A 16872-nucleotide genomic window follows, 5' to 3' on the forward strand; every position below is an offset into this window, starting at 1 on the left:
TCGGACGGGGAGGTGATGGGAGATGGGCCTCAAGCTACAATAGTGACAGCTCTGACCGGCAACCCATCCCTCAGAAAGCACTCCCAGAACGAAGTAAGCTGGCAACAGGCTTTAAAAATCTACTCCCGGCCCTTAATATTGGACTCTTCCCCTGGGGACAAAGTGAGAGGAGCTGCTTCTCAGCCTACCCTGCGGCAGCTCCCCGCAGACCAGGCCACCCTGGCTGCCCGCAGCCCTGAGGGCAGGACTTGGCCCCAGGCTTCCGGGGCACTTACCTTCCCCGTGTCCTCTCCAGGCACTCTGGGTCTTGGGAAATGGTTCTTGTCAGCCCAAGGGACACTGGGTTCTCCACTGTCCTTCACAGGAAAATCTAGCTTCCTCAGCCTTTGTGCCACCACTAGAGACACAGACAGCGGCGCTGTAACTGTCCCTGACCAGGGCACATCCCTCCCAAGCCCACCTGCGCTTCCCAGCCAGGATGCCCTCAGTTGTGCCAGCAGAGCTGGGAAGTCCAGCAGCAGCCGACAGTCTCTGCCCATGGGGCACTGGGCAGAGAAGGCTGGGGCAGTCCAGGGTCATGCTGAGGTGCCTTTCCCTCGGGGCCCTGGAAAGCGCTGCCCCATCGGGCCTTTTGGTGTCCACCTGGCTGTTCCCTACATCTTGGTCACTGATGGCCTCCAGAGCCCCAACCACAGGGAAGACCTGGCTCCTTTCAGAACTCCTATCAGTTTAAGAGAACACCTCTGGAGACAGAAATGACTTGGCTTTTCGACGCAATGAGGAATTAAACTCTATTTGTCCTCCAGAAGATTTCCATCCCAACTGAACGTTATGTAATTTCCTGGAAACAGCAGGCTCGTGGAGGCAAACAGGGGACAGTGAGACTATTCTAGGTACAGAGGACTGGAGGGAGACGTGCGAGGGAAGAGGAAAGAGGGGAGTAAGGAACTGGATGGAAACAGGAATACTGGAGAATCAAAGGGAAACAATTACATCACATCAGACTGCAGTCACCTCAGCTGGTAAACCAGGAGAACACTGGGCAACAGGGCCTCTCCCTCTAGTTTCATATCCAAGCAGTGGAGAAAAATAGGAAGCTTTACGATAAGAGTGTCACCATTTTTAAGTCAGAGGAATTTAAGTAAAAGGCAAGAGGACAGGACAAGCACCTGACCTGTTTGGCCACCCTGCCCTGCCGTCGCCACAGGGACAGAGCCAATGTGACATCTAAGGGCAAGCCCCAGCCTTTCAGTTTAGTGACAACACAACGGTTAACAAAGGAACAAAAGTGCACCAGGTTAACCGCTGGGCCAGGAAGGACAGGCTTGCTTCCCTAGAGGTCTACGCAAACAACCTGAACGCTTGGGCAAGCCAGCTCAAAGGTCAGGCTGCCGACTGTTGAGTCAGGACAAGCTGTCGGACCAAGACCCCTGGGGCTCTGCATCACAGTGGCCGAGCTGTGGTATTTCTGTGAGCTGAGGGCAGCCCGTTATTTCAACAAGACCTCATTAGAAACCACATATTCACCTGTTTTCCTTCTTATGCAACAAGATGCATCCTCAGGTTCACATCTTCTTGGCAGCACAGAGAAAGAAACAAGACCTGGTCTCTTAAACCTGTGAGGAGTAAACCCCACACAAATTGTAGAGAAACACCAAGGTGAACTCCATTGCTGCTGAGACATTTGTACGGCACAGGTAATATGTTTGTGTGTGTATGTGTGTGTGTCTGCTTCATTTTTCTAATCAAACAACTGATGTAAGCTGCCAAGGATGAAAACCAATACATGTTTGAAGCAACCAGACAAATCCACACAGAACTGTAGTCTAAGCCAGGGGACCAGAGAAGGGCCACATAAAGCTTGTTTCCTGAGAGCAGGAAAATCTTTGTGTCAATGGGAGAATAAGACACAGTCTGGTTCTTTTGGTGATTTGTTCCATGTACACAACACATCAGAGGATATTTTAGAAATTCATCCACTGAACACATTTTTATTGAGCACCTATTATGTGCACCAGATACTGTTCCAGGCACTGGCAATACAGAAGATAAAACAGACAAAAATACCAGCCTTACAGAGCTCCTAAAGCCTATATTCCAGTGAAATCAAGATAGGAGAAATTGTCCCTTAAGTTTAAGGTAGTTAAAAAAAAAAAACAGGAGAACTAATTCATGGAGAACATGGCCAAGTTATGAGCCAAAGCACAATTCCTCCAAAGAGTGCCAAAGCAAATTATCTTTTGCTTCATTCAGAAGAAAACAATGAAACCCCTGAGGGGTCACCACAAAAGACAGAGGCCCCGCTGAACCCCCTGACCCATGCTTGAGAAAGCCAGGGCCCACTCTCCCTCTCAGTTTTAGGGTGGAGAAGTCAATGCTTAGGGCTCCTCAGGGGGAGACACAAGGGCATTTTGAAAGTCTGTCCCCAAAACAATGGTATTTCCAACTAGAGCAAAGCAATGGTTCCAATGCAAATCTGTTTCATGAAGACAAATGTCTCTCAAGTCTGAAATTCAATGAAGAACTTGCAGGTAATAAAAAATAAAGGCCCATGAAACCAAAATTAAAATGTTTATAGAATAATAGCATAAGATAATAAAATGAGAATACAGAAAAAGATTTTTGCTTAGGAAAATACTTAATTCTTGGCCCAAAGTCATAAAATAGAAACTTATTGTAAGGTAATTTGGCAGTTTAAAATGCAGACAGATAACCTCTGATTTACAATTTCTGTTCTGTTTTTCAAATGTAGGACAAATTTGAAAGTATTTCGTAAAACTTGGCTTTATGTGACAAATGCACAAAGTCTTAGAGGAGTCTTTGGGCCTTCACTAAACAGAACAGGACTTGCTAGATTTAAAAGAGGTTGTGAACAAAATCAACAATTCAAAAACCAAAAGGGTAACAAGCAAACCGCATAGCAAGATGCACTGAGAGAAAAATAAACTATGGGAAAACCCCCTTAACTAAAAGTCATGAGACAAGGTGAGTGTGATTATGTGAAAAATTGTTTTTTTGTTTTGTTTTGTTTTGTTTTTGACACGGAGTCTCGCTCTATGGCCCAGGCTAGAGTGCAGGGGTGCGATCTTCCCTCACTGCAACCTCTGCCTCCCAGGTTCAAGCAATTCTCCTGCCTCAGCCTCCTGAGTAGCTGGGACTACAGGTGTGTGCCACCACGCCCAGCTAACTTTTTTGTATTTTTAGTAGAGACGGGGTTTCACCATGTTGGTCAGGCTGATCTCAAACTCCTGACCTCAAATGATCCCAAATGGGTGCTTTTTAAAAAGGGCTTTAAAACTGTTTAGTAGTTCAAATAGGCTTCCTTACTATTAATTTGCTTCTTACTAAACTCTTCAGCTTAACTCATTATCTTAAATTTCAGAATTAATGAGGTTTTACTGTAAAAGTAGAAAAGCAAACACTTCAAATAAGACTCCAGCATCACCTATACTAAAAAATTAAGAGTAAAACTGCAGTTTGAAAAGCTACTGCACAATGCAGCAAGGACCAGGTGTTAATACTGCTGGAAGCAGAGCCAGGTAAAGAGCAGGAAATCTGAGAACCCTGTGGTTCTCAGACTCATTCAAAATACAGAACTGCAATCTTACAATGAAACAGACATATTGCTTATTACGAGGCACTACAGATAAAGCTTTTCAGAAAAGAGAGAGAAATATTTTTAAATGTAGGCACAGTGGTGAACTGTTCAAATTCAGTTAGGTGTCAACATCACACATAAGCAGCAAGATGCAGCCACACTTCAGGTTTCTGAATGACATGACTACAGACAAAATTGAGCAAATAAAAACCAAAATAACCACTACATTAACCCTGAGCTTCCACATTCCCCTTTCATGTGAGACTGATGCAGACCATCATAATTCAGGAAAATGTGGCTTTCACTACGGTCAAATCTCAACATGCCTCCCAAAGAGTTTATAAAATAAGTTATTCTAAACATGTACATTTAACTTTGGAATGATGGAGAGACACAGAGATATATGTAAACGTCAAGAGAATCACTCCACTCCACGCCTGGGTCCACACCCTTCCAGGCTTTGTCTGGAACACTATGTGGCTGGGGCCTGATTCCACAGTGAGGATGCAGGAGCCCCGGTGGTGATGGATAAAGCATTAGGAGAAAATCAAGTATCAAGTGTCAGGAATTGGTCAGTAAGAATGGCTTAAATAATGACTTAACAAAGAAGACAAGTAAAAAACAATCCCATTTCATCTTTAGAAAGAATCAAGTCACTAAAATTTGATTTCTTCTAAGTTGTTGCCATTTGCTTGGATGAGATCTTGAAGGTTTTCCATTCTTTCTCCACCCAGTTAAGAACACATTGACTAGAAATCTGTGATAAGAATTTAGCAAAGGTCTTTTCCCTCCTGCTCCTCATTATGCCAATGCAAGAACTGGAAAATTCCAAACAAAATCAGGTTAGTGGTACAGAAAGTTCATGAACGATCTATGTGAATATAAAGCACAATAACAATGATCCAAACGTATCAAACTAACAACTTCTCACTGTGGTTACTGTCTTTACTCGGCCAGGCTAATCAGAAGTGAAACTTTAAAAACTGGTTAAATTCCAAACGAAAAACTGTTCTTACCAGTGAGAATCATATTTCCTACCCAGTCCTACATGTAACTAAGAAAAATAGCCTGCTCACTTATGAGAAAACAGTGGGCCAAGAGGGTTCTAATCAGAGAGACACCAGCATTCCAGGAACTTACCACCCTCCCTGTTTCCCGTAATACTTATCATCCTACCCACTTAACACCTCTCACATAATAGAGATAAATCCCCATTAACCAAGGCATATGCTGCAAGGCAAAAGAAGGAAATACATACCACTTATAGCTTCCTGTGCAAAGTATTTGACATCCATGTCTTCATCTTGACCTAACTTCTGTAGTACTGGCTTAACTTCTCCCTGTAAAGCACTGACATTCAAAAGTATTATCTGTGAAAGACAGTCTAATGGGCGATAGAAATCCTTTCTGGTGTATATGGTTTATGGTAATTGGTAAAATTTAAAGTAAAAAAAATTTTTAAACATTTATAAACTTGACAAATACATAAAATAATGTCTAAAGAATTCTCAGCAAAATCAGTTTCAGACAATGATGTGACATATACAGAGCTTAAATATAAAAGTCATAGTGGACATCCTCAAAAACAGTTACTAAATTATTTTCTTTAAGCAAATCCAGATCTTAGGCAAAGTGAAAATCCCTGAAGTTAATTTTAGCTAATTACTCCCCATTATAAGGTAAAATTTTAAATACGCTTTTAAAACAAGACTAAACACTAAAATCTTACTTAGTATCTAGAATTGGTCCAATTTTTTGTAGAGATTTGGCCACATTGAAGCGAACATTTGCTACTTGGTCTCCTGCCATTTTTAATACGATGGGCAGCATTTGCTTAGTGGTTATTTCCTGACCACAGGCCTCAGACAGCGCCTAGAAAAATAAATAAGATGGCACATTTAAAATACTTAAAAAAAAATTCCAAAATCTAATGAAACAAATTAATATTTAATAAGAAAATAATTGACCAATAGGAAAATTTTTTTTTTTTTTTTTTTTTTTTTGAGATGGAGTCTGGCTCTGTCGCCCAGGCTGGAGTGCAGTGGCTGGATCTCAGCTCACTGCAAGCTCCACCTCCCGGGTTTAGGCCATTCTCCTGCCTCAGCCTCCCGAGTAGCTGGGACTACAGGCGCCCGCCACCTCGCCCGGCTAGTTTTTTTGTATTTTTTAGTAGAGACGGGGTTTCACCGTGTTAGCCAGTATGGTCTCGATCTCCTGACCTCGTGATCTGCCCGTCTCGGCCTCCCAAAGTGCTGGGATTACAGGAGGAAAATATTTCTAATTTGAGCAGCTGAGTGGGGGGCACAGGAATCATTCAAATGATCAGAGAAGTAGACCAGAATTCACAAACAAGTTGTTGCACTTTTAAAATACTGTAGTTTGTTTTTTTTTTTCTCAGACGGAGTTTTGCTCTGTTGCCCGAGCTGGAGTGTAGTGGCGCGATCTCAGCTCACTGCAACCTCTGCGCCCTCCGCGTCCTGCCCGAGGTTCAAGGGATTCTCCTGCCTCAGCCTTCCAAGTAGCTGGAACTACAGGCGCACACCACCACGCCCAGCTAATGTTTGTATTTTTAGTAGAGACAGGGTTTCGCCATGTTGACCAGGCTAGTCTCAAACTCCTGACCTCAGGTGATCTCCCCGCCTCAGCCTCCCAAAGTGCTGGGATTACAGGCGTGAGCCACTGTGCCTGGCCAATACTGTAGATTTTAACATGAATTTTTAAATTGACATTTTCTCTCATCTCCTGTATTCCAATTAATCAATACAAGACATATATTCCAAATAGAAGACAGTATATTGAGAATTCAGAAATAGTCATGAATAATTTTGCTTTAATGCCTAAGCTTAGCAATAACAGTTATGTTATACTTACATTAATGCAGAATAAAGTGGTCATTCTATGCAAGTAATTAGGATCATTTGCCATTACTAACACTTTGGGAACGATGGTATTTTGGGCCCACTCTGTACCAAACTTCTGAACTAGTTTCATGAGGTTGTTGGTGGCAGCTTCTCGGATGGCGTACACTGCAGAAGAGGTCAGAAACATGTTCTCACACTGCTTATTGTTTTTTAAGCATAACCTAGTTTACTTACATGAACATCAAATGTGGACCAAAAGCAAGACCTCTCTGCAGTCAGACTCCACATGTAATCATGCTGCAATGACAAGCATGCTCAGCTCCAACTCAGTTTCCAAGTGTTGCATAGCCACAGAAAAGGGATGCGAGGAGCTCACTATATGCATCATCAATTATTTAATAAATACAAGTGCCTACTATGTGCTACAAAAAGAATACGGAAGACACTTTGCCTCACAGGTTATATGCTCTTATCAGAGAAATGAAAGCTAACATGCTCCATGAAGTCACATGGTGTAAGAGCAATTAGAATCAAGTGTGGCATTGTGTAGTAAAGGCTGTGAGGGTTGTAGCACTGCAGAGAAGAGTGAACAGGGAAGGTCTAGGAAGGCTTCAGCACAGAAAGAAGCCTTGCACTGGGCAGTGAAGATTTGGGAGGATCTGTGTAAGTGGAGAGAAGCAGGGAGGAATTCCTAGAAAGGGTAAAGGCATGTATCCAGGACACAAAGGGAAAAACCTGAAACCTGTGAGACTCTGAAGTTAGACAATTAGGGTGGACCCAGACCACAGAGCATTATGAAAGGCTTAGATTTGATTAGGAAAAACAGTGATGAGTTTTTAAAGCAAGCTTGTGACCTGATGACCAATGTGGAATTTTAGCAAGATTATTCCAGCAACATCATGGAGAACCGACACTGACTGAGAATAAGAAAGACATCAAGGAAATGGTGTAGAAGCCACTGTGGTCATCTGTACAACAGCAAATAGAAACATCAGACTGACTTGCTTCCTCTCCATGAAAATGCTTAGGTTGAAACAAGATGTCAAATGTCTTTGAATCAATGTGCCTGCCTTAACATCTAGTAATGCCCTATATCCTTTGATCATGTATCAAAGACATAAAGCTAGATAATAAAGGTCTGAGCTACAATCCTCTCACAGTTAGTTGTTACATATAGCACTGAACAAAAACAAGCCTGGTGTCACTTCACTCTACAAATCCAGTAAGACTCAAAATGTAGGCTCAGATTAACAAATCAAGGGTGGTAGGTACTGATTCCTTAGTCTACTTCTCTCCCCAGGTGGGCTCAACCTTCCTGGGATGATATAAGGGCAGGAATAGCTATCCAAGCCACAGTCCCAGTCCTAGGCAATTTATACAAGCCTCCAACCAAGAAATAGCCAACTTTTTCTATTCATAGATCCTTCTGGGCAATGATGTTGAGAACACGCAAGACAGCATAGACAAGTGACCATACAACTGATTATCAGCACTTAAACTGACAGTCTACAGGAGAAGCAACCTGGCGGTAAGACTCAGACCCACTAAGGAACAAACTCAAGTCAACTGTTTTACTGTAATACAGATTCCTTTCCTTCATATCCATAGTCTTTGTCTTTGTCCCAAACCTTTCCCTGTCCTTCCCCCTAAAGTGGAGCTAGCTAGAGTATTTGTGTCTTCTCCTCTCAATTTTTTTTTTTTTTTTTTTTTGGAGACAGAGTCTCACTCTGTCGCCCAGGCTGGAGTGCAGTGGCTCGGTCTTGGCTCACTGCACACTCTGCCTTCCGGGTTCACGCCGTTCTCCTGCCTCAGCCTCCCGAGTAGCTGGGACTACAGGCGCCCACCACCACGCCTGGCTAATTTTTTGTATTTTTTAGTAGAGACAGGGTTTCACCATGTTAGCCAGGATGGTCTTGATCTCCTGACCTCGTGATCCACCCGCCTCGGCCTCCCAAAGTGCTGGGATTACAGGCGTGAGCCACCGTGCCCAGCATTTTTTTTTTTTTTTTTTTTTTTTTTGAGATAGAGTCTCACTCTGTCGCCCAGGCTGGAGTGCAATGGCGAGATCTTGGTTCACTGCAACCTCCACCTCCTGGGTTCAAGCAATTCTCCTGCTTCAGCCTCCTGAGTAGCTGGGATTACAGGTGCCCGCCAATACACCTGGTTAATTTTTGTGTTTTTAGTAGAGATGGGGTTTCACCATGTTGGCCAGGCTGGTCTCGAACTCCTGACCTCAAGTCATCCCCCTCGCCTCAGCCTCCCAAAGTGCTGGAATTACAGGCATGAGCCACCATGCTCAGCAAATTACTATTTTTTTTTTAACTTGCTTTAGATTTTTATCATAATGCCATTACCATAGGAAGGGATCTCACTGCCAGAAGAACCAGAGACTGGGCACACACACACACAGCCTTGACCAAGACCTTAACTGCACGGAACTCTATTTGGCCAGATGCCTACTATGTTCTTGGCTCCTCTGAATTGTTTTCAGAAGAATGCAAACCATTCCACAGTTCTGCCTGCTTTCTTTTCCTGCTTTCTTTTGTCTATTTCTTTCTCTTTTTCCCCACCTCCCCTCAAGGCCTGGCTGACCTGCAAGGTTTCTTTGAATGTCTATCTATGCTCAATAATTGATACCTTCTCCTTTCTCCTATAATAAATAAATAAATTTCCCTTCTACATTCCTCCCTCTGATCAAAGCTGTCTGCTCAACCACAGGAATATAGGTGTGTGATACTTTCTTCCTTATACTTCTCTGGAATTTTCACAAGGTTCTTTTAGTAGTTTCATCACTAGGGAAAAAGTTTCAAAAACTGACTGATCCAGTGATCATTATATAACACTTATCTGAAATGCAAAAGCAAAAAAGCTCCTGTGATTAATTAAGTACAGAACAATTTCAGAGCTGTTATTGGTTCATGGAACTCTTGCAGTCCCCACTTCAGCATACTGCTGCAGTGCAATAAACACAGGTTTCTCCTGCTCCCAAACTGAAAGAGAAAATCAGAAAAGAAGAAGGAGTAATCAAGTTGCATAGAGAAGGCAATCTTACACAGAAAAGGTGTCAGGAATCTAATTCTTCGTGGAATATTAGAACTTTAAAAATTCCTCAAAACAAAACACCACCTTAATCTAAAATGCCAGCTTTTAAAGAAAGCAGAGAATGACTTGGAGCCAACCCAAATGCCCATCAATGATGGACTGGATAAAGAAAACGTGGCACATATACATCATGGAATACTATGTAGCCATAAAAATGGAATGAGTTCATGTCCTTTGCAGGGACATGGATGAAGCTGGAAGCCATCTTCCTCAGCAAACTAACACAGAAACAGAAAACCAAATACTACACGTTCTCACTAATAAGTGGGAGTTGAACAATGAGAACACATGAATACAGGGAGGGGAACATCACACACTGAGGCCTATCAGGGGGGTGAGGGGTGAGGGGAGGGAGAGCATTAGAACAAACACCTAATGCATGTGGGGCTTAAAACCTAGATGACAGGTTGATAGATGCAGCAAACTACCATGGCACATGTATACCTATGTAACAAACCTGCACGTTCTGTGCATGTATCCTAGAACTTAAAGTAAAATAAAATGTAAAAAAGCACAGAATGATCTGCTAGGAAGCACCATTCCTAGTAACATTAAATATTTATCAGATATAACATAAACTTTTTTTAAAAAGTGGTATTTCTTTCCTATGATTTGCCAAATTTAAGTTTTATTTAAAGAGAAATAAAGAGGCCACAACAAGGTAACTTTAGAGAAGAAAAAGAGAAATAAAGAAGTCTACAATCCAGTTTGAAAACACTGGAAATACCCACATATATAAACCCTTACACATTTTCACATATTTTTTCACATCCTTCCTCTTCACACTCTTAACCATATGATCCTCCATATGATGCAAATATGCCTTTAACAAAACCACCTACACGTATAAGCAGACACAAATATCCTCATTCCTCCCAAATTTCCAGGCATAAGCACCCACAGATGAACAAAGAGATGTATTAAATATGTATAGAAAGTATATAAAAGATACTGTGGAACTGACTCAGGATATCTATTATATCCACCAAACCAAAACATGGAATCAAAGCTCAAGGACAGTGTCACATGACCCCATGGGGCACTCACACTCATTATTGAAGCTGTCAAGTCTGGACCTAGGGCCTGGCACAGAGGGTCCATCTGTCACCACTGCTGCCTGGCACACAAGGGGATACACACATATACCTCTACCTGAAGCCTCACCAGGAAGTCACCTGCTCATTCCTGCTGTCCTATCTGACCTGCCCTGAGCTCACCCTCTCCTAGCTTTGTAGCAGCAGCAGTGAGAATACAAGCGGTAAGTCTTCCTTTCATCCAAACCAGAAATCCAGGCCCTCTCTATCCCTATGGCAAAGCTAATGTTTCCCACACCTAAGAATCCTCTACTGTCTCACTGCAGATCTCCCCTTCTATGTCACCTCAAAAAAGCCAAGTAGCTATTTCTCCCACCCAGGCCTTTCATCTGATTCCAATCTCCATCCAACCTAGTGTATAGCTGCTGAGGACACCAATTACAGGATGGTCAAAAAGAAGATCCTCAGATAAGGGAGGAGTAAGTAGATATATAAAAGAGATGGCCTGAAGATAATGTAATAGATTGAGTAAGAAATAATGCAAATAAATTGTTTAATGGAGAAAATAAAATATAAGATACAAAAAAATTGGTAGAAATATCAAATTTATATTCAGAAGACTAAACTTTAATTAGAGCCTTTCTTCATTCCTACAGTATTAAGGCAAAATATCTGGTCAGACTGAGATTCCTTTCTAAAAGGAAATGTATGAACATCATGGATATATAGGCTTTCAATAATTTGTTTTTATCTACTCACCATGGTCCACAAGCCAAGCCATACATAAAGAATTCAGCTTTTCATCAAAGAATTCCACACCCTACAGATACAGAAGATTCCATTAATATACTTTGCCAAAATTCAGAAATAAAGATGGTCTATTTACATTACACCAAGATTACCTGAAGGCTAAAAAAAGCTGTTTTCAAATAAACTGAATTCATGAAAGAGACAGAAAGGAAACACCATGGGAATTACAAACAAACCATAACTCTATTTTATTGGATGGAAATAATAAACAAACAAACAAAAAGCATACGTGAGCTGGCACAGGCCCTGCTAGGTGAAAGAGAACAGGGTGGCCAGAAGCCAGTCACAACACTGCAAAAGAGCAGAAAGAATTCACTGTGGATGGTCTGCCAAGCAAATCTGGATTACCTGTAAAAATGAATTACCCAGGAAAACACCTGTCGGTAATATTACTAATTCTCAATTGTCTTCCCTTTTTGGTTACTATTATGACAAATCCTTAGCGATAAAGCAACTGACCTCAAGACACAGAGATATCCCCAATTAAAGACAGTATTTTTGAGACAACAGGAGAAAGCCCTGGAGGGAGAATAAAGCAGGCCCAGGACTACAGGAGATATAGCCCAGGCATGGCTTGCTCTCCCAGCCCTGTTCCTCCCAACGGTCAACAGGTGGCCACTTCAGTGCAGGTTGGGGATGGGCTCCGGGAGCCGATTTACACAGTCCTCTCACCCTGGGGCTTCCACACCACATGGGAGAATGCTGTGACATATATGTTCCTAGTGCCTCCCTTCTGGGGTCTACACGTTTACAGTCTTGCTTCTTTGAACTCTAAGAAGTTCCTGACGGTGATTCTATATTTTAAATAAAGAGAGGTAATATAATGTTTCAGTGCTTTGAAAACAGTTATTAAGACAAAATAGTGTTTGTTTTGTTTTGTTTTGTTTGAGACACAGTCTCACTCTATTGCCCCAGGCTGGAGAACAGTGACACTATCTCAGCGCACTGCAACCTCTACCTTCCGGGTTCAGGTGATTCTCCTGCCTCAGCCTTTCGAGTAGCTGGGATTACAGGCGTGCAGCACATGCCCAGCTAATTTTGCATTTTTAGTAGAGACGGGGTTTCACCACGTTGGCCGGGCTGGTCTCTTAACTTCTGACTCAAGTGATCCATCCGCCTCAGCCTCCCAAAGTGCTGGGATTACAGGCATGAACCACTGCACCCGGCCCAAAATTGCTTTGTATTAAAAGATCTTAATGAACTAATTTTGGCATACACTTAGATTACGTCAGCCAAGATTTCTTTTTCATTTCAGGTTGAGAATTTTCCTTCAGTTTTAATTAATCTTTATTTTCCAGTTTGTTGTTGTTGTTGAGACAGAATCTCTCTCTGTCACCCAGGCTGGAGTGCAGCGGCGCAATGTCAGCTCACTGCAACCTCCACCCCCTGGGTTCAAGCGATTCTCCTGCCTCAGCCTCCCAAGTAGCCTCCCAAGTAACAGGCGCCCACTACCACATCTGGCTAATCTTCTATATAGTAAAGATGGGGTTTCACCATGTTGGTCAGGCCGGTCTCGAACTCCTGACCTCACGTGATCCACCCACCTCGGCCTCCCAAAGTGCTGGGATTACAAGCGCGAGCCACTATGCCTGGCCTACTTTCCAGTTTTTGCAGTTTAATTTTATACTTACTTACCATGGTCCACAAGCCAGGTCATACATAAAGTCTTGAGAGAATTTTATAAATTGACTATCTGATATAAAAACATTTAGAGATAAAGAAAAATTAAGGAGAATATATATACTAACAAGTAGTTAAAATTGTAAAGCAAAATGTTCATGACTGAGGCATGTTACCCCTGCCAGACAGGTGTAAGTCAGCCAAAGACACCATCTGCCTTGTTTTCACACTGCTCTCTATAGAGCTAGCAACCCTGGGAAACTTTCCAGGTCTAGAAGGAGCAGAGGTTAAAAGAAATGGTACTAAAATGCAGCCTGTCTTCCAGACAGTTTTGATCTTCAGCAAATCAGTTAACCACTGCTCCTCTCCACTCTGAAGAGTAGATCCATGACAATCACCAGTGAAGAGAAGATGACTCATAGCACTTCGGAGTGACAGAGGAAAAGGATGACAAAATAACTTCACCTGATCCCATTCGCTATGCACTAATATGTCTGGTATCCTTTTCAAAGAATCGGATACTTTCAATTTTATAAAACATATAATGCCACAGACATTCACATAATGCATGTTCATAAACTAAATGTACTAAAATTAACAATACAAATTCAGGGGTTCAAGAAAAGAAAAAACAAATTCCATATGCTGTGACCTGAAAGGAATGGAAGTGGGAGTGAGGAAGGGGAAACAAATTGTAGTGATATCAATAGTAAACTGACACACCTTTCTCAAAAAATACTCAACAATCAACAAATGTTGGCCATGCATAGTGGCTCATGCCTATTATCAGCTACTCAGGAGGCTGAGGCAGGAGGATCGTTTGAGGCCACGAGTTTGAGACCAGCCTGGGCAACAGCAAGACCTTGCCCCCCAAAATAAAAAATGTTAAGTGCCTAATTAATTATGGGCACTATGTTAGGGTACCATTGAGAGATCACCCATCTCTCCAACTAGACTGTAACAGACAATTACAATACTGTGTAATAAGTGCTACCAACAGGGATAAAAGTACATCAAACTTAGAAAAGTCAAGGTCACCTACTCAAAAAAAGGAAAGGATATGGCTATAAAACCCAGCTTTGAAATTTTATCTAACATGGGATTAGTTAGGGTAAAACTAATCATGACACTCAAACAGTAACAGATAATGTGATAACGTGGACTTTGACCAAAATACTAACTTTTTTTTTTTGACACAAAGTTTCACTCTGTTGCCCAGGCTGGAGTGCAGTAGCGTGATCTTGGCTCACTGCAGCCTTCGCCTCCTGGGTTCAAGTGATTCTCCTGCCTCAGCCTCCCAAGTAGCTGGGATTACAGGCATGTACCTCCGTGTTCAGCTAGTTTTTATATTTCTAGTAGAGATGGGGTTTCACCATGTTGGCCAGGCTGGTCTGGAACTCCTGGCCTCAAGTGATTCGCCTGCCTCTGCCTCCAAAGTGCTGGGTTTACAGGTGTCAGCCACTGTGCCCGGCCTTTCAGTACTTCTTTTTTATATGGTGATTCCTCATCTCCCTTTAATCAGAATGTAGGGCAAGTGGTACCTAGGGACATTTTACTTAGAATACAAGGCAAACAGGGAAGTTTCCTTGAGCAAAAGTCACATCAGACTTACCCTAAAACCATCCCTTTTCTTCTCAGTTAAATATTTCTTAAGTCACAAAGGCATTAAATATTATAAAATTTACATTATATATGCCAAGAAACTGATCTTATTATTCTATGGCTTTGTTTTTTGGTGGTGATGAGGTGAAATATGTTTCTGTAATACAGACTGAGCATCCCAAATCCAAAAATTCAAAATGTGAAATGCTCCAAACTCCAAAACTTTTTGAGCACCAATATGATGCTCAAGGGAAATGCTCATTGGAGCATTCTGGACTTTGGATTTTTGAATTTGGGATGCTCAACCAGTAAGTATTTATAACACAAATATTCCAAAATCCACTTCTGGTCCCAAAAATGCTGGTCCCAAGCATGTTTAGATGAGGGATACTCAACCTATAATTTATGCACTAATAGGCCGGGTACAGGGGCTCACACCTGTAATCCCAGCACTTTGGGAGGCCAAGGTGGGTGAATCACCTGAGGTCAAGAATTGAAGACCAGCCTGACCAATGTGGTAAAACCCCATCTCTACTAAAAATACAAAATTAGCTGGGTGTGGTGGCACATTCCTGTAATCCCAGCTACTTGGGAGGCTGAGGCAGGAGAATTGCTTAAATCCAGGAGGCAGAGGTTGCAGTGAGCTGAGATCGCACCATTGCACTCCAGCCTGGGGAACAAGAGTGAAACTCCATCTTAAAAAAAAAGAAATTTATGCACTAATAAACATAAAAACCATCCCACAGGTAACAAGAACAAGGCCATACTTTCATGCATCTAAACAAACGTAAGCATACAGGCTACTAGGCCTCCTACTTGCCAAGGTAAATTGTCAGTATTTGACACTACCCTGCAGTTCATGGAGCAACACATACTCACCAGCTGGCCTGCCAGCAGCGGCATATACTCAATGATGGCCAGCCGGACCCTCCATTTGGCATCTTCAGCCAGCTCCACTATGGCAGGAAGGAGAGACTGAGAGAGCTGACGGATTCCAATCACTTCATTTACACAATCCAAATTGGAGATGATATTCAAACGAACTTCAGGACACTGCAAGCACACAAGCCCCAAAAGACCACATATAAAAATCAAGTACTGTGCCCAACAGTCTCCTGTCAGGATAAGATAAAAACTGCTAAGTAAGTTTTAAAATTACAAAGTACTGACTCAGGTGAAAAAAAAAAAAAAAGGATAATCTTGAAGAAATAATAGAGAGTACATAAATAACTCAAGGAACATAAATGATCTTAATCAGAAATTTCAATGAAAAGTCTGTAAGACTAATGACTACAAGAAAAGTCTAAAAGATGGTAAAGAGCATAATCTTTGGAATTAAATCGATGCACTCAAATTTCAGATCTGCCATTGTTGAAAGACTTTGCTCAAGTTACTTTAACCCTCTGGGCCTCAGCTTTCTCATCTGTAAAATGGAATAATAAGACCTAACTCATAGGATTGTTGTGAGAATTACATGTAAAAATATATGCAAAGCACTAAGGCTCATGCCTGGCACGCAGTACTCAGTAAATATTAGGTATCATTATAATTTTGGATACTATATTTAAACTCTAATAAAAGGAACTTTTTAAACAAAGACACATTAGCTTTAAAGGAACCAGGAAGTATAAAACAAAAGTCAGGTGAAGGTGATAAACATTTCTAGGTTTACTTTAATGGGTCCTCGTGCCCACTTTCTGAGGAACCTATAACCCTGTAACCAAAATCACAGGTGTTGTCATTGGTTTAAAATAAGTTATGATTTTTTTATCCATTTTCTTTTTGGGGGTTCCATTTTAGTGAAACCCCAAACCAAAATCAAATCAAATCAAATCACTATCAAAGGCAACAGAACATAAAGCAAGACCCACCTCATCCTTTAACTGAGCTAAAAAAAGAGGTAGAAGATGTTCAATGGTATTCTCTTTGCCCAAAATAGTAGACAATCCCATAATTACAGAAGCTAGAGCCGATTTGACATGTTGATTGGTATCGGATACTAATTCCTAAAATAAAATCAAAATTAAAAGCCTTTATTACAAGACAGCAGAAACTTCCATACCATTATTCTGGGAGACAGAGTCTTGCTCTGTTGCCCAGGCTGGAGTGCAGTGGTGTGACCTTGGCTCACTGCAGCCTCAACCTCCCAGCTCGAGCACTTCAGCCTCCAGAGTACCTGGGTCTACAGACATGCACCACCAGGCTTGGCTAATTTTTTTTATTTTTTATAGAGACAGGTTCTCAC

At 41.8% G+C, this 16872-nt stretch overlaps 2 protein-coding genes across 10 annotated transcripts in view; one reads left to right on the plus strand and one right to left on the minus strand.

Moving 5' to 3' along the window:
• The window catches only part of PPP2R1B (protein phosphatase 2 scaffold subunit Abeta), a 66405-nt gene that overhangs the window by 24142 nt on the left and 25391 nt on the right, over positions 1-16872 (minus strand). For 7 of the 9 annotated variants that reach the window (XR_007719299.1, XR_007719300.1, XM_050757695.1 and 4 more), the window contains 7 exons: positions 16499-16633; positions 15507-15680; positions 11355-11415; positions 6470-6624; positions 5328-5470; positions 4857-4948; positions 276-397 (listed from right to left, as the gene is read on the minus strand). Coding sequence is in view for 7 of the 9 variants with exons in the window: in XM_050757695.1 (XP_050613652.1) it covers positions 276-397; positions 4857-4948; positions 5328-5470; positions 6470-6624; positions 11355-11415; positions 15507-15680; positions 16499-16633 (882 nt within the window). In the remaining 2 variants the exon portion in view is untranslated. Of the gene's footprint in view, positions 1-275; positions 398-1660; positions 4417-4856; positions 4949-5327; positions 5471-6469; positions 6625-11354; positions 11416-15506; positions 15681-16498; positions 16634-16872 lie in introns of those variants that run through there. The other 2 variants (XM_050757690.1, XM_050757689.1) reach the window with 2 other exon arrangements.
• Positions 1-16872, plus strand: part of CFAP68 (cilia and flagella associated protein 68) — a 162074-nt gene that overhangs the window by 9410 nt on the left and 135792 nt on the right. The window lies entirely within an intron of this gene.

Source organism: Macaca thibetana, chromosome 14 (genome assembly GCF_024542745.1).
Source record: "Macaca thibetana thibetana isolate TM-01 chromosome 14, ASM2454274v1, whole genome shotgun sequence".
In the NCBI taxonomy this organism is placed as follows: domain Eukaryota; kingdom Metazoa; phylum Chordata; class Mammalia; order Primates; family Cercopithecidae; genus Macaca; species Macaca thibetana.